This window comes from Maniola hyperantus, chromosome 6 (assembly GCF_902806685.2).
Source record: "Maniola hyperantus chromosome 6, iAphHyp1.2, whole genome shotgun sequence".
NCBI classification, from domain to species: Eukaryota; Metazoa; Arthropoda; class Insecta; order Lepidoptera; family Nymphalidae; genus Maniola; species Maniola hyperantus.
Genome location: NC_048541.1, coordinates 16,579,836 through 16,603,658, shown reverse-complemented (window position 1 = coordinate 16,603,658; position 23,823 = coordinate 16,579,836). Strand labels below are relative to the sequence as shown.

Here is a 23,823-nt window from a genome sequence, read left to right as displayed (position 1 = left end):
CTTACTGAACACAAATAAAACCGCATATGAGCCGAACCAGTCACACCCAGTGGCGTTCACAGTTTTTGAAGCATTAGTTAGTTAGATTTTTATTTTATTTATACATATTCGTATAATTAAAAAATAACTTAATGAAAAGTGAACATTTTACACCACACTTTTAGACCAAAGCTCTAGATAAAAACTGAGACTGGCGTTTGCAATTTGCAGGTTACTTAATTTACTAAAGGTACGGACAGACGTGCTCATTACTAGCACGAAAGCATGCTTTTATTGAGCAAGTGCTCATTAGTAGCACGTGTGTCATGTAATGAGCATGCTTATTTCGAGCATGCTCAAAAATCAACCGACGTTTGATTTTCGAGCATGCTACCTGAGGCGCGGGTAGAAGGGGGCGTGCTCCGAGCGCGTCTGAACAGGGTTTGCTTATTAGCATGTACTCAGTACAACATACAACATATAACTCTACAGTTTATTTAAGCATGCTTATTGCTGGCAAATGTGAACAGTTGCATGAGCATGCTAACATTAAGCTAGCATAAAAGCACGCTTTTTTTGAGCACGTCTGTCCGTACCGTCCGTACTCTTGATCATAATTGAGCATTGATTTATTTTAACTTTAGCAAGCAATGCCTTAATGACCTGCAGTACGCTCCTGATCATGACACCGCCGCTTGTGTGCGGCGCCGCTCAGGCTCATATACTCATTTTTGTGTACACTAACTTACGGCGCGACTCCTGCTTCACGTGCAGAAAGTCTTAGAAAGAGAGGAGCACAGTATCAGTAGTCCTTTGTCCACAGAGCTGGACGACGGCGCCTACAACCCCCTGTGGGCGATGCGCGGCTTCACTCAGACCTTCCACCTGTGGAAGGAGGGGCGGCGCGCGCAGTCCGCGCCGCTCAACGCCTTCCTCACCTACGTCACGCTGCCCTGGTGGAGCATCGCCAAAGGTACTACCATCGTCGACACCACTACTAACTACCGACGGGACTTGCACCGCCGTCGCCTGATGTCGTCCGTCCACCTAGTGAGGGGTCTTTCAACGCAGTGCGAGTTTCCGGTGCGAGGTTGTCTATCGGTTGTACGAACTATGTGCCCTGCCCATTGCCACTTCAGCTAAGCTATGTTGGTCACTCCGCTTCTCCTCGGTACGGATGTCCTCATTTCTGATTTAATCACGTATACTACGTTTATATAAACCTTTTTAACTTGGTATAAATATAATGGATCGGCAATAACTTCCAGATATCCTGGACCACCGCGAGGAGCCCATCCTGACATTCTGAGAGCCGCAGCGCGTCGCCGCACACACACACACACACACACACTCTGACATTCCAAACTTATTACACTTATATTATTTTGCGTATATAACGGTATCGATTCTGATGTTTTTCTCTAAATTAAATTTAGAGTATCTGCATTTTTTTCTTTTTAAGTATTACTAAAAAAATTACGAAAATAATTTTTAAATGAAACACTTAATACTGCAACTCTACAAAACACTATGCAAGCGATTTAGTGTTCCGGTACGATGCCGTGTACTGTGTACAAAATAGAGGGATATGGTTCCGTCAAAACTGCCATAACCCTTCCAGGTTAGTCCGCTTCCATCTTAGACTGCATTGTCACTTACCACCAGGTGAGATTGCAGTCAAGGGCTTACTTGTGTCTGAATAAAACAGAATACTTAAGACTGGCACCCAAAGTAACTAGGTTTGACAGTTTTAAATTAAGTTTGTAAGTGCTTTTTACATTGCTTGATAACAAAAAGGTATGAATACTCTAAAATTAAGTTGCAATCAGAATCTGTACCAATGTTATAATATTATTTAAGTTATGATGAATGATCTCGTATACTTACATTCACAACATTATTTTAAGTAATTTATTTACTTTTTAGTAACTAATAAATTTTATGTAAATGTGGACTCTTAAAAATAATCGTAACTTTAAAATGTTTAATATATATTTATTTCTTGTATTCATAAAATGTGGCCTAAATCTTTAGTTATATCATAACATGGCAGGTTTTTAGAACAGTTGTATAAATCTGTGTATTATTATGGAAGTGTGTATATATATATATATATATTATACAAGCGATCGTTCGATAGTAAAATATATCCGATCACAAGTTTTTATCAGCTTTTAAAATTTGTTCCTTAACGCCAACCATTAAGGTTAAATTTTTTATAAAATAACTTCACTTGTGGCCGTATATTTTCAAATCAAGCGTTTGTGGCTGTATAGGCATTATTGTATTCAGTACCTATAAGTTCGACTTACTGCCATCGTTTTCGGTTTAGGAAGAACAGTGTAGTGATAATGTGGGATTTTACACATGACGAGTGACACAGACACCGCACTACGGAGCCGAAATCTCTTTCTAATGGTCGATGTACAATATTTCCTGCCGGCTACTCTAATACAATTCAATCGAAACGCAACAACGTCAACGTAAAATGGACCTAAAAGTTGTAGACTAAACAAGGGAGTAGCTCATTATATCACTAACCATCCATACTTCCATACTAATATTATAAATGCGAAATTGTGTCCGTCTGTCTGTCTGTCTGCTAGCTTTTCACGGCCTAGCAGTTAAACCGATTTTGATGAAATTTGGTACAGAGTTTAGCTTATATCCCGGGGAAGGATATAGGCTTCGTTTTATCCCGGAAAATTAGAGTTCTCACGGGAATTTTACAAAACTTAAATCCACGCGGACGTAGTGGGCATCATTTAGTATTATTGTAAATGCGAAATTGTATTTGTTTGTTGTCCTTCAATCACGGAGCAACGGATCATTGTGATTTTTGCGTGGATATGCTTTTAAAGTCCTTGACAGCAACACAACACAAGCTACTTTTATCCCGAAAACTCAGAGTTCTCACGGGATTTGACGAAGTGGCGGGGATCAGCTAGCTAGTCTAGTTATGTTATAGTAATTGTCTGTATGACATATTATTTCTGTACGTGCTTTTAATTTAAATAACTATAACCAAATTCACTGAACGTGATACGGTTGAAGCGTGTGACGAACATGTTTTGATTTCTCAAATAGTTATTTTTACATCCTTAAGAACGAGTAAATAACTTACTTTGTAATGATTAAAAAGACATTTTCAAAGTATTATGTACTCAATTATCGATGTAATTATCTAATACTAGCTGATGCCCGCGACTTCGTCCGCGTGGATTTAGGTTTTTTTAAATCCCGTGGGAGCTCTTTGATTTACCGGGATAAAAAGTAGCCTATGTCCTTTCCCGGGATGTAAGCTACCTCTGTACCAAATTTCATCAAAATCGTTTAAACCGTTGGGCCGTGAAAAGCTGACAGACAGACAGACACACTTTCGCATTTATAATATTAGTATGGATTTTCATCATTCAATGGTCACTGAAAGTGAAATGAAAATGGTATTTTACCATGTGTGTGTGTGTGTGTGTGTTCTATGAATGTATTTTGTTTTGTTTTGAATGAGGGTTTATATAATTATGTACACCGCTATTTGGCGCCACTAAGGTGAGAGGTTCACCATCAATAAAAGGGCGCCTTCCAATTTGCCGGAAACTGCCGCGCGGAGGCAGCGCGGTTGCAGCGCTGGGGCCGCGCTGCTTTGTAAATCTATATAATTTCGGTCGATGAACTGACGCGCGGCCGCAGCGCGGGTGTAGCGATGCAGTCGCGCGTTTTTATTTATATAGATTTATAAAGCCGCGCGGCCGCAGCACTGCAGCTGCGCTGCCTCCGTGCGGCAAATGTGGAGGCGCCCTAAGACTGATTACGCACTGCACTTCCTTCATCCGTGAGAATACCAGCGATTATCTACGACATAATATCTCATAAGCTGCCATACAAAACAAAAAGGAACACGTATTTTCACGGACTCGGATCGGATGAGTGCGTAACCGCCGTAAGAGTTGTTATATTTAGACATACGTCAAAGCTTAGATGCCGGGTTTGGTGCCTGGACCTGACGTCTCAGTGGTGCCACCTGGAGGCCGCCATTTGTGGAAACCCTCATTATCACCCAAAGTGGAACGCAAATGACATTGCCTTATATGTAATTGTTGAAATTGAACGACAAAGCGATGAGCGGCCCTAAACAGACAAGTTGAAGCTGTCCACGACTCCACTGTCCGCCTCCAGCTGCGGCGGCATACTGCCTTCTTCATTTCATTGTTATAATATAGGGTGGGCTTAGAGCAAACCAGCGAGCGAATCCGAATTCTAGTTGTCGTGTTCTCGTAGTTCATTATGACGTATAAACGGAGATTGGAGTGTAGTTAATGATTACACTGTGGCAGCGTGGGGCATCAATGGAAGGGCTGTTCACATATATTACATTATGTATTTACATTTGCTGTATATCAATGGCTGGTAAATACATAGTGTAAAGTGCACCACGCTGCAACAACACAGATCGAGATAATAATGTTCATGGTCTGGTTGTATGGTCTGGTTTGGTCTACCCAAGTACCCACCTACACACGAGACCGTTCGAGCAGTTACGGCTGATCCATGCAGTCGCAACCGCGCCGAGCGATCGTGTATTGGTCAACACTGCTCGGGCAGTTAACGACGACCGCTCGAGCGGTCCGTGACTCCGTGTACAGCGATCAACTGCTTCAACTGTCTGTATATGGCCGCTATAGACGTGGTACGAGTGTGATGTAAACTGTAAACATATTCTAGTCACTATCGGACTGTGCGTTTTATTATAACTAATATTTTTATGATGTGATGAATAAAATCTGTAATACTCGTATATGACACGTTTTATTTTATGTGCGGAAGTTTCCCCTGAGGATCCTCCTGGTATTAATATTTCAGACAACTTTTAGGAGTTGTAAAACAAAGAACTGTATGCAAATTCACGCCGCAGAGCGCGCGTAGCAGACAGTCGCGCGTTGTCAGTTACGAATCACGATCTATACCTACAGTGTGACGTGCTTCAGCGTGGCGCCCTGCCGTATAGTCGCTGTCGTTTTGTACGCTAGCCTTCTAATTTACCTTCCGAATCTTAGGTCTAGTTGCATGAGCGCAGTGTGAAGCAGTTAACATTACCTACGTTACGGTTACCGTTAAACTCTAACCATCAATAAAAGCAAAATGGGTTGTACGAGTCACGATGTGTTAACGTTGTACCGAAACTTACCTGTAACCGTAATCATGCAAGTATGGATAATGACTTGTGCAACTTGTTTTTATTGGCGGTTCAAGTTTAACGGTAACCGTAACCTTACTTTAAATGCCCGTAATGCAATTGAACTTTAATCTTTTAAAATGTATCAAGTTGACAGAACCTCATGTGTTGTGGTGGGAAGCTCGGTGCTCCCAACTCGCAGGTCCCCAGTCCATCAGATCAGATGCATTACCTGAAACAGAAAGTTGATCTTTTTATGTGCACTTGGAAGGAACTGCAATAGTTGCAGATTTGATGTAAGAGCTAGTTTGTCTATTACCGTTTTCATAAAACATTACTATGCCAATTGAGATATGGTTTTGCATAACATAGGTAGCACTTCAGATCGTCAGTTCTCAGTCATGTTCTACAGCTACAGCTTTCCGGCGGCGAGCGGCGGTGGTTCGCTAATGGTCAAGGCAAATTCAGTGATCACCATCCCACTAAATGAAAGCCATCAAACTCATTTGACATTGGTTGGTTCTACGTTGCTGCTTCACTGAGCGATATAAAAGTGATATCTCGTTACGACGCTTCAATGGATTAAAAATAAATAAGTAGGTATCAAAAGAGCTTTATAGCTTTCGTTCAGTTATGATGAATGAGATAGATCACCCCGCAGGACACGTCTACTGTCGGAGTTGTAACTGGCTATTTTGTCGTTCGCTATGTTTTAAATGTGCAAGATTTCACAAATCCCAGGGTAAGGCTACTCTTCCACCAAAGATGTGCTATGCAGCTTTGCTGTGAGGACGTCAAGGCTACGAAGCTGCGTGACCGTTTCCACTAAAGCTAAGCGGTGAAGATGAGCTATGAAGCTGCGCCAACGCGAGGTATGTAGATGCGCGATCATGGTTGAACCCATTTTCACCAATGCTAAGCTATGTGGAGCAATGCAATGATTATTGAATATCACACAATTAGCATTCACATCTCTGGTGGAACAGTTGCCTAAGTCGCGTCACGACCCCAGATTGCTCGGTAAACCCGACAAAATACATAATTAATTAACAACGCGCGATGCACTGGCGGAGCCGAAAACGAGCGTATCCTGTGTTCCAGCAAGTAGGCGGCGCGCGCCTGTCCGCACGCGACTCATGACTGGGGCACACGTCTTGATCGCTTTAGTGGACAAGTCCTGTGTCCTCCTGAGTCCTCATATATTCATTTTAAATTCATTATAGGCGCACGCTTGACCAGATCACACCTGATGGGAAGTGATGATGGGGCCTGATGGGAAGCGTTTGCCTAGAAGGTACCTATTCACTCTTGTTTTAAAGATTATAATTGGCAGGAAACACTGCCATCGGAAGAGTATTCCAGAATGATGACGCAAAGCGTTTTGTACGCGTAGATGGAATGGGGTGAAACCTCGCCCGGCGTCTTGCGGTACGCCGTACGGTGGTAGAAAGGTGAACTATTATGATAACAGTGGTGCTAATTGATAATTACTGATAACTGATAACCACTTCCCCGCCGCAATATACTTACCACTAACACAATTTGGTGTACGATTCGCTGAAAAACAAGATAACTTGCCGCCATAGTAGGTATATATTACCTTAGCTGTTCTAGTGCCCCTATAGTAGCTATATACTTAGGTAGATATGTGAATAATATAGGGAGCCGCTGGATTCAGGCGGCGCAAGACCGTGGCGTGTGGAAGTCCCAACAAGAGACCTATGTTCAGCAGTGGACGTCTATCGGTTGATGACGATGATGATGATGATAGGGAATCTTTAGATGTAGAAGATGTAGTCCGCCCCGATTCCTGCAGCCACGTCTCGCGAGGTGCCCCTACCGCAAAGGCGTCGAAGGAAGCGGGCAGTTGTCGAGAGAGCCGCTGTCTTCGCCTCGTTACTCCGCACCTCTACACTCCAGTCGCTAAGGTGAGTGCTTGCTATTTTAGATACATCGTATTTCTACTAAAGTTTTGGTAATTTGAGTCAACGAGGTAACATTTATTTTTAGATGACTGCCCAAAAAAGAGAGCGTAAAGTTTTCGGGGATCATATTGTTTGTAGGTATGTATGTATAGGTGTTTCTTTATTAATCCGTAACTTCTATGTGCCTGAGCAGATTTGGATGAATAGGATATATCGTTAGAATCCTAAGAAATATTGCACATCGAACTTTAGAATGAGACTTCGGTTTCGTAAAGCGTCGTCTCTATCATTTATTTGTGATGTTTCGTCGGTCTCAACGACAGAGACAACGCTCTACGAAACCGTTATCTCTAGGTATATGGTAACTATAGCTACTACATACCACATTTGTCATGGTAGGCAAATGATTTATCACGCTGTAGGTACCTAGTTATCTTACCGACTAAGTAAATGGGTCCAATCACCAATGATGTGGTCGATTGCGTCACCTGCCCCCGTCGCCTCACAGCGCTGGACCCGCCCTACATGCAGCCTTGACCCGCAGACGCTCACGTCAGCAGTTTAGGGATCGGATGGGATGTATAGGCAGGTACAATCCTACGATAATAATTTAGATAATGATAACAATTTTGTTGCCGGGTGTTGTCAATACAATCTGCTTACCGAAGCTGTGGTCTTGCCACAAGTTGACTTAGGTACCTACTTTGGGTAGGTTCAAAAAATAAATACAATTTTGGTATGTAGGTATATTTTGTTTTCGGCGGAAGCTACCGGTGTTTATCACAACTACAAAAACAATAATGAGCACAGTTTCTGGATAATTCAGATACGGCCTCGATCTGTCGCTAGTCGCTGGTGGGCGCGCGTCGCTGCCACATGACATCTGACCCCTTATCAGCGCCGTGCTATCTGCCGAGTGCCCACTGGGCGTCCGTCGCGTCGCACTCCACATCCCGGCGCGAAGCCGACGCCTCACGCACACACCTAATTTTATTTTTTATTCATTGGTAAGTCACCAGCATTATACTTAATATTCAAAAATTGCCATGATTGATGATGGATTGGAGAACAGACAATATTGTTGACGAATTAATACCACATCGGATGAGCCATCAGCTGACGATGGCGTAAAAGCTAGCGTTGCTGGCGATTACTTAGTTTCAGGGTTTTAGCTTATGAAATCCAAATGATTGAGCGCTTGCGTCATTCGTTCCCTTAAAATGATATATTGAATTCTCGAATTACTTAGGTAGGTACCTACTTAGTATATGTATTTCTTCTCTGAAGTAAGTAAGCAAGAAGATAGGTATTTTTGTCTAATCAATCCACCTGTCTGTACCATGTCAATCGCAATACATTTTTGAGAACTTAGGGGCCTAACTTTCATGTCTTAGGGCATAATTTTTGTGATTTTGGCAACAGATTGAAGTGCAGAGATGTTGTGGGCGTGGTGCTTGGCGCTGGTGGCGTCGACGCTGGGCTGCGAGCTCATCCCGGGAGAGGACGCTCCTCCTAAGTTGCCGGGAGACAACTTCTACCGCATCCTCATCAACGGGGAAGTGGAGAGATACGCGCCTAATCAGCGATACGTCGGTGAGTAGTGGCCTGATGTGATGAGATGGAATGTCGACGCCGTACTCGCCCGACGTTACGGTACGGGTGGTAAAAGTATGAGGGGGATGTCGAAATGTTCCAGAGCACACTCTCCGAAATATATCCTGTAAAACAACCTACTTACTAAAGAAATGAGTGAGTTACAACATTGTACAATCATGATAATGTACATGCTAATTGCTAAACACTGAGTAGATTATAGCTAAGTGGCGGAAATTACGAAGTTTACCGGAAAAGCAACAATGTAGCGCTTTGTGTGAGTTCATCTCCCGAGCACGAATTAGCGTATCGTTGTGAGGCGCGTGCTCCGAGCATTACCTCAGCTCTTACTCCTAATGTGAACAGCAGGTAATGAGCTGAATAAGTTGGAAAGTTATTAATAAAACACGATTGTTGTTAACAAAATATGAATGATTTTAAGTACCTAAGTGTCGATACTTATTCCACGACCGCTCGTGATTGAAACATTCATTTTTTCAAGGAAAATTGATTCTTATCTGATTTTAAAGAAGAAGAATGATCTGAGCATCATCCATACTTAATATTACAAGCACGAAAGTGTGTCTGTCTGCCAGCTTTTCACGGCCCATCCACAATCGATTTTGACGAAATTTGGTACAAGGATAACTTGCGTGATAGTTCCCAGGGGTTTATGACTAGATTTACTTAGTTAAAAATAAAAAACTAGTTTTCTATACAAACAAATACTGACTGCATCTGACTCTAAACATTCAACAAATCACACAATTATAGCATCGTCTAGATTCCAAAAAATATTTTATAATTAGCTGATGCCCGCGACTTCGTTCGCGTGGAATTAGGTTTTTTTAAAAATCCCGTGAGAACTCTTTGATTTTCCGGGATAAAAAGTCACCTATGTCACTCTCCAGTGGCCCTACAGCGGTTGTTTGACAGCTACAATGTCACGATCGCAATCATCTCTGATTGGTTAATGCTCGCTCACTATTGGCCACAATGCATTGTTGCAACAAGACCCGCACAAATTCAGCCAATCAGAACAATTGAGATTGTAATAATGATTGATGCAGGTTTTAGACAATCGCCCTACAGGTCTTTATCTATACCCATGCAAAAATCACGTCAATCCGTTGCACCGTTGCGACGTGATTGAAGGACAAACCAACAAACAAACACTTTCGCATTTATAATACAGGTAAGTACCTACTTACTGATGTTTGTATTTTCCGTTCTAAATGTGGAATGTTAATAATATTTCCTTAGTTAGGGGTTACTTGGGGTTCTGCAATCATTAAGAAATGAAGTCCTCTTTTTGTGAACCATCTCTTGTAAGGAAGACTTGGAGCGTTTTTAGGTTCGCCCAATGACACTAACAGATATCGAGGCTGACCAACTTCACGTCGTAGTTCCGGTCGTCCCACTTTTGCATTACTTGCTGCCCGATATCCTCCCAAGCCAACCAAGTATAGCAGGAGTATTTAATTTGTTTTAGTGACTCTCGTCGGCTCTCGGACCCACACTGTCGTCCAGCAGTTCACTAAGTTCCAGCTGAAACTGGACCCTCTGGACCCGTCGGCTGCCAGGAGTCCTCGCCAGCAGGGCCAGTTCCAGCTCTTCGCAGACACCCTCACAAAGTTCGACGAGGAATGCACCAACTCTGTGATCGAAGCCGACGACCTGCCCAAGACCGAGGTGCAGTTCATGTGGAAGGCTCCACCAGCTGGATCTGGTTGTGTGGTACTCAAGTGCGTAGCCTATTCGTCTTAGCATGAAACTCGGTTTAAAAAAACCAACGCTTTGCATACTAAACTTAATATTGAAAATGCAACACGTTTTTGCAAGGAATTCGATTTCGTAAAACAAGCATAACCGGCGAATATACTACTGTCTACTACAATTATTATCCCAGCTGCCAGATGCCACCCGGCACCCGGCACCCGGCACACCAATGCTTCTACGCGATGGGGGAAAAATATTGGACTGTTTTGTTTTCTCAATGTTAGGAGGTTATTCTTTTACTTCTTTTGTTTTCCAGGGCAATGGTATACGAAAATGAGAGCAGATGGTTCGCCCAAGACGGGCAGTTGACCAAACGTGTCTGTGAGGATACATCGCTGTCCATTCCCGACTGTTGCGCGTGTGATGATGCTAAATACAAGGTGAGTATCTATTTCTGATCCAAAATTGGAAATTAAGCTGAAGTCTTCATCATTCAGATAGTGAAATGTCATTCTGGAGTGAGAAAATATGACTAGTTAGCTACTAATGACAGTGATAAAAAAAACATTTTTTACAGTTGGTATTTGAGGGATTGTGGTCACCACAAACGCACCCCAAGAACTTCCCGGTGCAGGCGCTCTGGCTGACCCATTTCTCTGACGTCATCGGCGCCACGCACCCCAAGAACTTCACTTTCTGGGGCGAAGGGGAGATCGCTACTGATGGTTTTAGGTCAGTTACAGTTTTGGCAATAAAATGTAATTTGGTAAGGTACGCGGGCGGTTCCTTGCACGAGTGTACCAGGCCGGCAGGGAAAGTGAATCTTCCCTCAAAGACGTCACTTATTGATGAGCACGATAGCTCTGCCAGGAGTGTTACTTACGAACACTCTTGGCAGAGCCATCTATAAGGCACTTTTAAATAAATAATAAATAAAACGTTTATTTCAGACCTTCATAGATCCATACTTTTAGATCTTGGTCAGAAATAACGAACTTTGCATTTAAAATCTCGAATGTTGCGTACAGAAAGGGCGTGACCCGTAATATTTTGTGGAAGTAATGCACGATTCCGGGGAAAAAGTACGAGACTATTTACTACGAAATCAGTAGCAAAATCAAGAAAAAGAAGGGCTTATTAAAGCCCTTTCTTTTGCCTAATATTCTACTTAGTCAAGTGGGTATATTATTGTCATGCAAGCTTTTACTTGATACAAACGAGTCTTCAGCATACAAACCTGTTTTCGGGTAAAAGATGACGGATAAAGAGTATACCTAACTGGAATGTTATTTGTATCGTGACAGATCTCTAGCGGAGTGGGGCTCCGTAGGGCTCCTGGAGCGTGAGCTGCGCCAGCAGGGCCCCGTGCTGCGCTCCATCGTGAAGGCGGCGGGGCTGTGGCACCCGCGCCTCAACCAGAACACCAGCGCCGCCTTCACAGTGGACAGGAAGAGGCACTACCTTTCCCTCGCCTCCATGTTCGGTAGGTGGTACCAGTCATCGCACTGTTGGTACAGTAGTTGTGGCTGCTGGGGTCATGTAGCTGTACCAGTCATCGCACTGTTGGTACAGTAGTTGTGGCTGCTGGGGTCATGTAGCTGTACCAGTCACCACCGGTCTCCTATCCTGCTTATCTTGATTTATAGCTATTGCCAATACAGAACATTGCACTTCGCCAGCGCACCGCCTTCCGCGCGATGGTATAAAGTACGGTGCAACGTCCTTTTCCTTATATTTTCGTCTTCAATAGATATTCCAAATAAGTATTCAAACATTCTTATACTTTTAAAATCCTTGTATAATTGTTTATGCACAGGGCCATCCCCCGACTGGGTGGTGGGTGTGAGCGGCCTCAACCTCTGCAACAAGGACTGCACTTGGGCCGAGCACAAGGTCATCGACCTCTTCCCCTATGACGCGGGCACTGACGATGGCATCTCTTACATGGTGAGCACTGCACTAAATGTTATAGGTATCTTACTTCTTAGGATACATTTGTTCAGCATTTGTTGCCAACGTGGGCCCACATTTGCAAGCTTTATTCGTTTCCTAGTCTTGCTATATCCAAAGACAAGAATGTAGAGACTCAACAGAAGTCAAATGAACCAGTTCTTTTGTACTCTCAAATACCTAAGTATTTATAAATGTTTTTTAGACCACAATAATCAGAATTTCGATAAATATTTTAGTCGCCAAACGCCGAAACCACACCCCGCGAGAAAATGTACCGCATCACCACCATGTACCCCGAGGACCCGCGCGCGCCCTTCTACAACCCCGACCAGCACGAGATGAACCCCATGGCTCGGCTCTACCTGAAGAGGGAGAAGCTCATCCCGCGCTCCTGTGACGAGGAGGTGCTGCAGAGCCTCGTCGTGGAGGAGGCGGAGAACACAGAGTCGACGAATAGGCGTAAGTAGACATTCGTTCTCATTTAATTAGTTATGTTACATTGACAAAAGTAGTGTTATCTTTTGCAATGATGACAAAACTATGACTGTACTGTTTAGGTATCTAGGTACATTACTTAAATCCTGTTGCCACGCTGGCTTGGTTTCTGTATAGAGATTCGTTTTTATGGGCCCCGGGTTTCTCAAGTTTAGCAGGAATCTTACTCTGAAGTCTGAACGAATTAACAAGTACCAGTATTATTCGTATTTACCACATGAAAATAGTAGAGTTCTTATAAGTATGTTAGATTTTGAGATGAGGACGAAATAATGTTTGCCAAAAGTTTCTAAATCCAAACCGGATACAAAACTCCGATAGCAAGGCTCGAGATCAGCATGACATCCCCCAGAGTCCAGTCCGCTTCCAGCCGCGCGGCACGCCCACGACGCGACGGCTGCTCGGTAACAACTATTAAACAATGACCTGAACATCTGACATCTGACATCAAACAATCTGTTCGGGAGGTAAATTAACAGGGTACCTAATGATTTACATGTTGTTTGTTTAGCGGAATGCGCCGTCACCGAATGGGGCGCGTCGTCTGTGTGCTCGGTGACGTGCGGCAAGGGGCTGCGCATGCGCACGCGCGACTACCGCATGCCGCAGAAGGCGCAGATGTTCTCCTGCGACCGCCAGCTCGTCTCCAAGGAGATGTGCGTCGCCGCCGTCGCTGAGTGCGAGTGAGTATAGTTTGTTTGTTCAGCGGAATGCGCCGTCACCGAATGGGGCGCGTGGTCCGCGTGGTCGGTGACGTGCGGCAAGGGGTTACCAAATAAAGGAATTCGTTTATTTGTGTTGTGCAGAGGGGACAGCGCCAACGAGGCGGACTCGGACTTCAGCGCGGCGCCCGTGGAGGACGTGTCGGGCATCTGCAAGACCTCGGAGTGGGGCGCCTGGAGCGAGTGCTCCGTCACGTGCGGCATCGGCATGAACACGCGCCGCCGCCACTTCCTCAACCAGATGGGGCTCAAGAAGTGTCCACTCGTGCACACCGGTAACAGCTCCTTGCAGCGGTCTGACTCCTAATCGGGATGTCCGAAGTTCGATCCCGCCTCGCACCGCACCTTTACGGAGTTACGTGCGATCCCTTGCTTGTTAAAGCAAGCTTAGGTGAAGGCAAACATGTGAGGGTACCTTCATGCCTGAGAGTTTAACCATCAAGCTATGCTATCACGGCTCTATGCTTCTTATAGTACTTCGCAGTTCCAGCATGCCTGATGCCTGCAATGCATGCATAGAGTTGAATCAACTAACTGAAAAAGAAGGTTCTCAAGTTGATGGGTATGTTTGTAAATGACAGAGGAGAACCGGAAATGCATGCAGCCGCAATGCTCGGAGGCCGACTTGCAAGCTGACATATCGGACCCGACGTGCCCCACCACCGAGTGGTCGGCGTGGTCGCCGTGCTCCGCGTCGTGCGGCCGCGGCGTGGGCTTCCGCACGCGCCTGCTGCTCGTGCCGGCCGAGCAGCAGCAGGCGTGCTCGGCGCGCGTCGAGCTCATGCAGCAGCGCCCGTGCCAGGAGAAGGAGGACTGCACCATCGACATGCTCACTGCCAAACGTGAGTACTGATCGTCTCATCGATTCACTCGATTTATCTCATCGATTTTCATAAATACAATCGAATGAAGCCGAGGTGAGTCATTAAAAAAACTATGATCAGGCATTGGACATAATATATCAATCTGCTATAGCAAATATAATACTAGGTATTATGTAGTATTACATTGTATTTGTGAAGATATTGTTTCCAGCGTCACGGCGCATTCTACACAAGGTTGCCGACAAACCATGTCGCGATGTCGCGGCTCAAGGTGTTGTGTTTTACTTCAATTATATTTTAATTATGTATATGACTGATGACCATGACAAACATAACTTTCGTGGTTTTATTTAAAATGTGTCATGAATCCACCAAAAAAACATATTTTCTTGAAAAAAATGATTGGAACTGCAGCAAAATATGCTAACGGATGTTATAATATCTGCCAAGTATTTATCTCCACCAAACTATTTTGGAATTACCCATTTTGGAAGTAAGCTATTAAGATGAGATCTGATATTATCTTATCTAATCTATGGTTGTGATATTCTTGCGCTCAAGATTAAGATTTACTTAGATTTAGGTTTGATTATTCAGATACTTCACTGGTTTATATGTAGGTACATATATATATATTTATTGTGGTGTTCCTTGGAGTCCTTCATGAACGTCGATTATTTTATTTCCTTTACGATTAAATTTTTCCCTTAGTGTGTCATGCTATCTGATTTTTGTATATGATAGGCTTGCGCTTGACGACAGCAATGATGAGGCCTAGGTTGGAGCGTGCTTGACTAGAAGATGGCTATTCACTCGTGCTTTGAAGGTATCGAGGTCATTACGTGGGCCGCCTGGCAGGAACGAGGACGCTGTAGGACATTCTACACCGTAGCGGTTCGTAGGTACCTGTCGCCTTTCCTACGTCGACCATATAAGGATGTCAACGTTCACTGTGGTAGGATCTGATCCTAAACCCGCTTTGTCAGGGGTTACTCCCATGTGGGGTCTGTTATATACGCAGGCATCTGCATGGAGGTGCCAGAGCAGGGCCCGTGCCGCGGCGTGTACCAGCGCTGGGCGTTCGCGGCCGCCAAGGGCATGTGCGTGCCATTCAACTACGGCGGCTGTCGCGGCAACCAGAACAACTTCATCTCGCAGCAGGACTGCCTCAACACCTGCAGCCTCATACTCGGTGAGCGACTAGATAAAAACTAGTGAGCGACAAAATATATCTATCTAGAAAATAAGCCATATAACCCGATAAAATATATCCCCATCATTTGATTCACATTGGCAGCGAATCTCGCATTCGTGATAAAAAAATATCTCTGAAAGAAGTTACAGCTCAGCATTATTCTTGAGATATGTATGCCAATGCAATCTTTAGGACGACATCCAGCAGGCTGGACTGGTGATATGTGAGCGGCTGCTGCAGACTTTCATCATCCGAGGTTAAATCCAAACAGATAGGTAAGGTAGGTTTACATATTAAATTTAATTTTGCGTCATACTCATAATTTTATGTTCAGTACTGGAAAAAAGAGATAGGTAGGTACTTATTTATTTAGCTGTAGTTTGTAAGGTATGTCTTGCAATCAATTAGAAAAAAAATCTTATGAGAAGTTTATGGGACATTCTCCTTCCTCTCTCACAAAAATCTTTTTATTTCTCTTGTTCATCTCTCCTCAAGTTCCTGTTAACTTTGGTAACAGTGCAGTGGATTTAAAACGTTTAAAATGTGTAAGTTGGTTTAATTTAATTAGGTACATCACAAGGAATCACGCGTGTTCTTGATGCGTGTCGTGATAGTTGGATACACATTATAGTCGAGTACCTGAGCGGCTGAGGCCCGCCTGTGACATTCCCACCTAATAGCCTTATTAATGACGCGCAGGGTCGACCTTCACAAGGGTTTGCCATATCGATGGCTTAGTTCACAATCGCACTGACTACAGAAGAGCGGTTTAAGGTTCAGCTGATATGACTAGCACAAAAATGTCTGACTGACTTATTGTATCAACGCACAGCCTAAACCTCTGGTCCTAGAGACATGAAATTTGGAGGGTGTGTTCTTTATATAGAGTAGGTATCCGCTAACAAAAGGATTTTTCGAAATTCCATCCCTAAGTGGGTTAAATGTGGGCTGCAAGTATGTATGAAAATCCGTCATTTTTCAAGTTATTTCCATGAAAATTGGTATTTGGATTTTCGGTTAAGTACAAATGAAGAAATACGTGTTTCAGGATTTTCAGAAATTCCACCATGTCGATTTTCTGAATTCCACCAGAGCGAAGCCGGGGCGGATCAGCTAGTAGTAGGTAGATAATTTCAATACAGTTTAGCATCTAATCACAGCTCTCGATCTGTATGTAAGTATGTATATTGAAATTATTATCTAACTAAGTAGGTACTTATCTAGAGGTACGTTCATACCTGAACTTTAAACAGCTCTCCTGCAAAATGGACTATCATGTAGTGCAGGCGTGAACCATGCCATACATAGGAACCTCGAATACGTATTCAGGTATTATGCTAATTATGCTAATGGACATTTCGTGGAAGGAATTACGACTCATCATCATCATCTTCGCGTGCCACCCAAAAAAGCGGCTTTAGACAGAAAAACTTTTTGCAAAATGATCGCTAAACATTTCGAGGATGGCACGCGATCTAATGATCAAAGTAAAATATTATTCTCATTTTCCTAAAGGTGCAGACATACCTACTACCTAAACTAGGTATTGCAGCATACTCTGGCGTCACTAATGATCACACACCACCACCTATAGACGCCTGCTAGCCGGACACCCCCGATCGCCAACTTTGGGTTGCTTAGCATAAAAGTCGGCCCACGCCCGTTCCCTACCCTCATTCCGCACATTGTCTTGGTTATGTGACTTTTGAGTCCACCAATCACAACCTTGTACACAACATTTGACGATTTAGTTTTCATGCAAACCTTGTACCGTACGTTCGCGCGTTGTTGCATACTCTTGAGGTTGACTACTCTGTGCTAGAGACTTATCCATATTCCATAGAGCACTTTAGCATTAGCTCGACATACATATAGACATAGAGCGGATGGTCTTTTTATAAAATGACATTAGCATTTACGGTTGCCTTCTGGCGCATGTCGCGATATTCACGACACTGCAGCCCACAACACAGTGGTCCGGGGTTCGATTCCGGGTACACACCTTTAACTATTTGGACTTATGTGTACTAGGTAGTAGATAAGTATACTCGTATGTATCACTTGTTTTAACGTTGAAGGCAAATATCACTAGGAATTGTGGATGGAAATCTGCCAATCCGAATTTAACCAGCATGATGGACTGTGGCCTACACCCTTCTTATTCTAAGAGAAGGCTCGTGTTCAGTAGTGAGTCGGCGATGGGTCAAGATGCTATCATCTTCAAATTCAAATATGAATCAAGAAAATGAGTTTCCCTCGCTAGTGCCAATACCAACACAACAAAGAGTAGGTATTCGATCTGCACATCCCAGAGGAAAATTGATTGGAAGTTACACAATAGGCAGTGACGTCATTACTACTATTAGGTCGTACGTCTCGTGGGAACTATACTCCCACTCGCACTCCAGGTATAATATCTAACATAAAAACTGACCAATAGACGTTCACTAGATACATTATATTGTTTCTAGTAGAGACTTGCACACGCCACGATGTTGCGCCGCCTCGCGCCGCCATCCAGCGACTCTGACTCGTCGACTGTCATCTGTCCATCCAGTGGGAGGTCGTCATATTAGCTATCTGCGTGCCAAATTTCAGTCCGATGCGTCCAGTAGTTTGAGCTATGCGTTGATAGATCAGTCTGTCAGTCAGTTAGTCAGTCAGCTTTTTGTTTTATATATTTAGATACAATAAATATTAATCTCAATACTTATACTAAAGAATTTAGTGGGAAGTATTTATGCCTACCTACAGATATTCGCAGAATGTCTAGCTACGGTGATTGGTATGTGTGGTATGTGTGGTATGTGTGGTATGTGTGGTATGGGAATTGGGTATAGGTAGATGGGTATGTGGTATAAACAAACAACGCATTAGGCGGTTTAGCATAGCGATGATTGCGATGCTATCAGCAGCACGTCACACAGCTGGTGCGCTGCCAACTGCCACTCTGCCACCACCAGCTTTTCATTCATATAAATCGTATCGTAATTTTTCTTTAGTTAGTTTAGTTCTAAGAATATCCTGCCTTAATTTTTTATTTTACCTAAATATTTTTATCACTGTTTAAAAATAAACTCCCTTTCATTTAGAGCCTCAATACTCAATAGCTCAACGGGTAAAGGAGTGGACTGAAAACCGAAAGGTCGACGGTTCAAACCCCGCCCGTTGCACTATTGTCGTACCTACTCCTAGCACAAGCCTGACGCATAGTTGGAGAGGAAAGGGGAGTATTAGTCATTTAACATGGCTAATATTCTTTAAAAAAAAATAATGTTACTCTAAGTTTTGTTGAGGTCCATAATATGGTTAGTCGAAAGTGTTTCATCATAATGTATTAAATATTAAATCATAATTAATTTCTGTAGGAGGAGGTGCGCCGACGCAGGTCGAGGCGGGCGGCGCGGGCGGCTCCAGCGGCCTCAGCGGCGCCATTGCACCAGCGCCGCCGGCCAGCAATGGTAACATCTCGATTAGTACATACACACTGTCTCCCGTATTACGTTCACGACTGTCATGAGAATAACAGGTCGATTTTTATACGAGGATCATGCATAATGTCAAAAGAGTTACAGAATCAGTGACGGTATTGCATCCTTCATAAACATGAACACGGAACAATACAAATAATACGGGATGCATCCCTTTGCAAACGCAAAGGGTTGCATTCCGTATTACATTCTGTTAAAAATATTTCTTAAATACCTGAGACGTATAAAAACAAGACCAAGCAGCTGCCCCTAAGTAAGACGAGCATTCGCCTCGTTCCCCTCATCATACATTTCTAGCAAGTAGGTACACGTCAATTACTTAATTAAAGGAAAGAAAAGCTTCCAGAATCAATGAAAATTGAGATTATATAACTCTGATTTAAAATTCACCAAAATTATCTGTTCCCCAAGGGATTCACTTTTACTCCAAGATGATTTTAACAGGCTAACAGACTAGTGCACATCTAATGGCACGCAACTTAATTGCAATAAATGTCTCCACATCAAATTTACCCGCAAGCTTAACGTTATACCAACGCAATACAGTCTAAATGGCATAAATTTAAAAGAAGTCGATCTCATAAAAGATTTGGGGGTTATGTTAGATAGCAAATTGACATATCTTGATCACATAGACAAGGTTATTGGCAAATCAACAAAACTGTTAGGTTTTATTATGAGGCAAGGTAGAACCTTTAAAGAAACCAAAACTAAAATAGCTCTTTATAACAGTCTTGTTCGCAGTAACCTGGAGTACTGCAGTGTAGTGTGGCGGCCGCATTATGCGACACACTATTTAAGATTAGAGCGTGTCCAAAAAAGATTCATGTGGCATCTGTCATATTCAGCAAGGATACACAAAACAGTTATTTCTTATAAGGATAGAGTAAAATATTTTACAATGATGACCCTTAAAAATAGAGGTGACTTGCTAGATCTTATGTTCCTATATAAATTGCTAAGAAATAAAGTAGACTGTCCAAGTTTACTTAGCAAAATCAATTTTAGAGTGCCGCGTAGATATCCACGCACTGCCATAACTCCTTTAGTGCCACCACTCAGCAGAACAGTCTTCGGGGCCAACGCTACTCTGCCCCGATTGTGTAAACTATACAATGAGCGCAGTCAATTGATAGATATAAATACAAATTCGATTGCTATGTTTCGTAAGTTAGTGATAAGCGACCTAGTCAAAAGCTAGCCAATAGCTGTACCTACCCTGAACCTGGAATTTAATATTACTATTAAATTATTTTTGTAATTTTAAAATTAATGAATCTATATTTTTACTTTTACATACCTACCTAGTTATCTACTTATTATTTTTTTTAGTCTCATTTCAAAATATATTTTTTGTATCTAAACTACCTTTATAAAGTGAAAGTATAATGAAATAGAAATTAATTTTAGAAATAAGAGTGTGTTAGAACTTAGAATGTGTAGAATATAAGAAAATAGTAATTAAGTATAAACGTAAAAAAAATATTGTAACATTATATTATACCTAGTAGTTAATTTAGTTTTTTTTAACATATTTATTAATTTTACAGTAGAACGTTTACCTACTGTTTACTTTTTAACCATACCTACAGACATACTGAATGGAATCTTTGCCTACTTAAATTGTTATCCCCTTTGTAACTCTGATATCTGTACGGAATTTGCAGGCAGTGGCCCCGATTCTCTAGTCTCTCTCTAAACTAAATTTAGAGTATCTGCATCCTTTTCTTTTTACTAATGCTAAAAAAGGAACGGAACATGACTTTCACATTTAAAGACTCTAAATTTTAGTGCACAATACAAATTTAAACAGTAGGTTCGTGAGTGCGTGCTAAAATCACGGGTTTTACCATCTAAAAATTAAATTTAGAAATGTCAAACTGCTTCTGTCCTTTTCATATTACAATAGTAAGAAGAGGGTGCGAATACTCTAAAATTAGGTTGTGCTTAGAGTTGGTGCCAATGTGGCTAATTCCATTGTACACAATCTCTAAACTAAACTAAAATGGCATGTCTAAATCTAATGCTATCCCTTTCATAATGTTGCTTGGGGAAAAGGATGGCACTAAATTTAGACCTGTTAATTTAGTTTAGTTTAGAGATTGTGTACAAGAGAATCGGCCCCAATGTTTACTTTTAAATGATTTAACATAGTTGTGCATGATAGAAAAACCTATGTATTTATTATAGTTAGTAAGTTTTATGTTAAAATCGCTAGTAAACCATTCAATAAAAATAAAAATAAAATAAAAATAAACTCTTGATATCTAAACGAGAATAATTTACGTGGGAGGCGTGGACCACAAAATTGGTTTGTGTATTTTTAAAGATATCTGTTCCAACACGTAGACCTAACCCCTATAGTTGTATTTGTTGATCCAGCGTTAGGGGGTAACGAGTGTCAGCTGAGCGAGTGGGGCGAGTGGAGTCGCTGCAGCGTCACCTGCGGCATCGGCTACCAGGAGCGCAGCAGGACTGTGCTGGTGAGTTCCCTTCTTCAGGTGTTAAGCTATACAATTTTGTTTCTTCTGGACGCTGCACTTACCTACTCATACAAGAGGCTATGAAGGGCCGTTAGTGTGGAATTAAATAAGTATAAAATGTAAATATGATACACTATTTAAAATCTGGACTTCGCAAATAGAGCAAAAAAAGACCAGAAAACAAATAGTATTAGATATAGTAGACAGTTTAATGGCATGTACCAGGTACCATGTTATCGCAAAAACGTGTAGAGTGTAGAGGCCCGGCCGAGCCCTTGAGACTGAAGTCTGAACGGAACCATTACGTTCCGCATCCTCTGTAAAACTATTTTCGGCTCGCTTCGTTATGTTATATCAGACAAACGAAATCGATGCAAAGGGGAAAGTAGCCAGCAGGTAACATTGCAGTCTACACTCTATACTCTACAGTGAACATGATGCATGTCGATCAAAAGCCTACTCCTTTAGGGCGGTCGGTGGTTAGTTTTTAGGGTTCTGTAGCCAAATGGCAAAAAACGGAACCCTTATGGATTCGTCATGTCTGTCTGTCTGTCTGTCCGTCCGTCCGTATGTCACAGCCACTTTTCTCCGAAACTATAAGAACTATACTGTTGAAACTTTGTAAGTAGATGTACCTACCTATTCTGTGAATCGCATTAAGCTTTTCACACAAAAATAGAAAAAAACAATAAATTTTGGGGGTTCCCCATACTTAGAACTGAAACTCAAAAATTTTTTTTTTCATCAAACCCATACGTGTACCCCACACATATTATGGTACCTTACAAGTATGGGGAACCCCCAAAATTTATTGTTTTTTTCTATTTTTGTGTGAAAATCTTAATGCGGTTCACAGAATACATCTACCTACTTACCAAGCTTCAACGTATAGTTCTTATAGTTTCGGAAAAAAGTGGCTGTGACATACGGACGGACAGACAGACAGACAGACATGACGAATCCATAAGAATTAGGTTTTTTGCCATTTGGCTACGGAACCCTAAAAATTGAGTAAAAAATTTCGTACGAGAAGATCGTACGTTGACCTCGTAGGGTGCCAATGTTCACGGTTTCTTGCTGTTCAGTGGTAGAATGTTTGATATTAGGATAATAATGTTGCTGTGTTGGTGCAGGCTCAGCCAGGTCCGGGCGGCGCGCCTTGTCCAGCGCGCCTCAGCCGCAGGCGTCGCTGCTCCAGGTCCTGCTAGACCTTCCTGTCCAGCTCTAGATACTGCCAGTGCCGAACAGATCAAGTGTTTTAAGCCAAAGCGATGCCGAAGATGTCAAAATGTTCCCAACAACTTGGCCGTTACAGCGTGGCTTCTACTTAATACTCAGTTGTAATTTTAAGTTACAAAATAAATAGAAGAATTAAATGTTTTTACTTAACCTAGGTACTTATGTTCTCCTGAGTCCTGACCCTGATTCGGAGACGCTGAGGTAGGCTCAGGGTTTTCAAACTTACTTCAGGATTGGCGACAATAATAATGTGAAACGCGTTAGGTACTTTTAACAATACATTTTCATACTACAAACAATCATCATAAATAAATAATGTAAATATGTACAATTGTACCTGAGTGGAGGGTAGGTAGGTACCTACGAAATTTAACTATCGGAAAACAACTGGTCTAGTGATTCAACAACAATAACTACTCGTAAACCTGGTTTATGGAAAACTGATGGGTTCGGTATAAGTACTTAGAACTACATCGTTGTGGTGGTGGGGAGTCGGATGAGCAGCTATAAGTACCTCAGTATGCTGTATGCCCGACACGCGACTTGCCTACGATATTCGTGACACAGGGTTCCAGTTTAAACTTTATCTTTGATTGATGGATTCACTTGGGTACTGCATTATTTATTTATTTATTTATTTATTTATTTATTTATTAGGAACACACACAATACATTAATTATTTAACACAAACTACGACACTTAAAGACAAACACAGGCTGATAAATGTATCTATAAAATGTGTACACAGCATTTGCAAAATATCTAGACAAATAAAAAGAACTTAACTAACTACTTAAGTAAACAATTAATAATTAAGTTTTTTTTTTGCACATATACGCATAATTGGGGCTTGATTTCCTAGATGCGATTTGGTGAAAGGTATATGGAAGATTTTTGGGGATATAAAACTGCGGGAGTGTCTATGTGGAACAGATAAGGATATTCGATATTTATAGGAATTGTTACCTATTTGTAGGTACTAGGTAGGTGTCATATATTAAAAATGTTGATAAAATGACTAAGAAGGTGTT

General features: G+C 42.2%; 3 protein-coding genes across 9 annotated transcripts in view; 2 read left to right on the top strand and 1 right to left on the bottom strand.

Annotated features, from left to right (window-relative positions):
* LOC117983324 (uncharacterized protein KIAA0930 homolog) overlaps positions 1 to 4,774 on the top strand; it is a 61,825-nt gene extending 57,051 nt beyond the window's left edge. For 6 of the 7 annotated variants that reach the window (XM_034969832.2, XM_069499378.1, XM_069499377.1 and 3 more), the window contains 2 exons: positions 803 to 952; positions 1,248 to 4,774. In XM_034969832.2, coding sequence (XP_034825723.1) covers positions 803 to 952; positions 1,248 to 1,288 — 191 coding nt within the window. In that variant the 3' untranslated portion in view covers positions 1,289 to 4,774. The remainder of the gene's footprint in view (positions 1 to 802; positions 953 to 1,247) is intronic. The other variant, XR_011236885.1, reaches the window with a different exon arrangement.
* Positions 1 to 23,823, bottom strand: part of LOC117983323 (phosphatidylcholine:ceramide cholinephosphotransferase 2-like) — a 106,678-nt gene that overhangs the window by 53,873 nt on the left and 28,982 nt on the right. The window lies entirely within an intron of this gene.
* On the top strand, positions 7,928 to 23,817 carry fat-spondin (extracellular matrix protein f-spondin). The gene is made up of 15 exons (XM_069499374.1): positions 7,928 to 8,084; positions 8,500 to 8,670; positions 10,163 to 10,415; positions 10,706 to 10,829; positions 10,967 to 11,121; positions 11,694 to 11,872; positions 12,206 to 12,336; positions 12,579 to 12,801; positions 13,349 to 13,520; positions 13,644 to 13,834; positions 14,141 to 14,401; positions 15,405 to 15,575; positions 18,947 to 19,039; positions 21,452 to 21,552; positions 22,686 to 23,817. The coding sequence occupies exons 2-15, from the start codon at positions 8,514 to 8,516 to the stop codon at positions 22,758 to 22,760; spliced, it is 2,286 nt and encodes a 761-aa protein (XP_069355475.1). The 5' UTR covers positions 7,928 to 8,084; positions 8,500 to 8,513; the 3' UTR covers positions 22,761 to 23,817.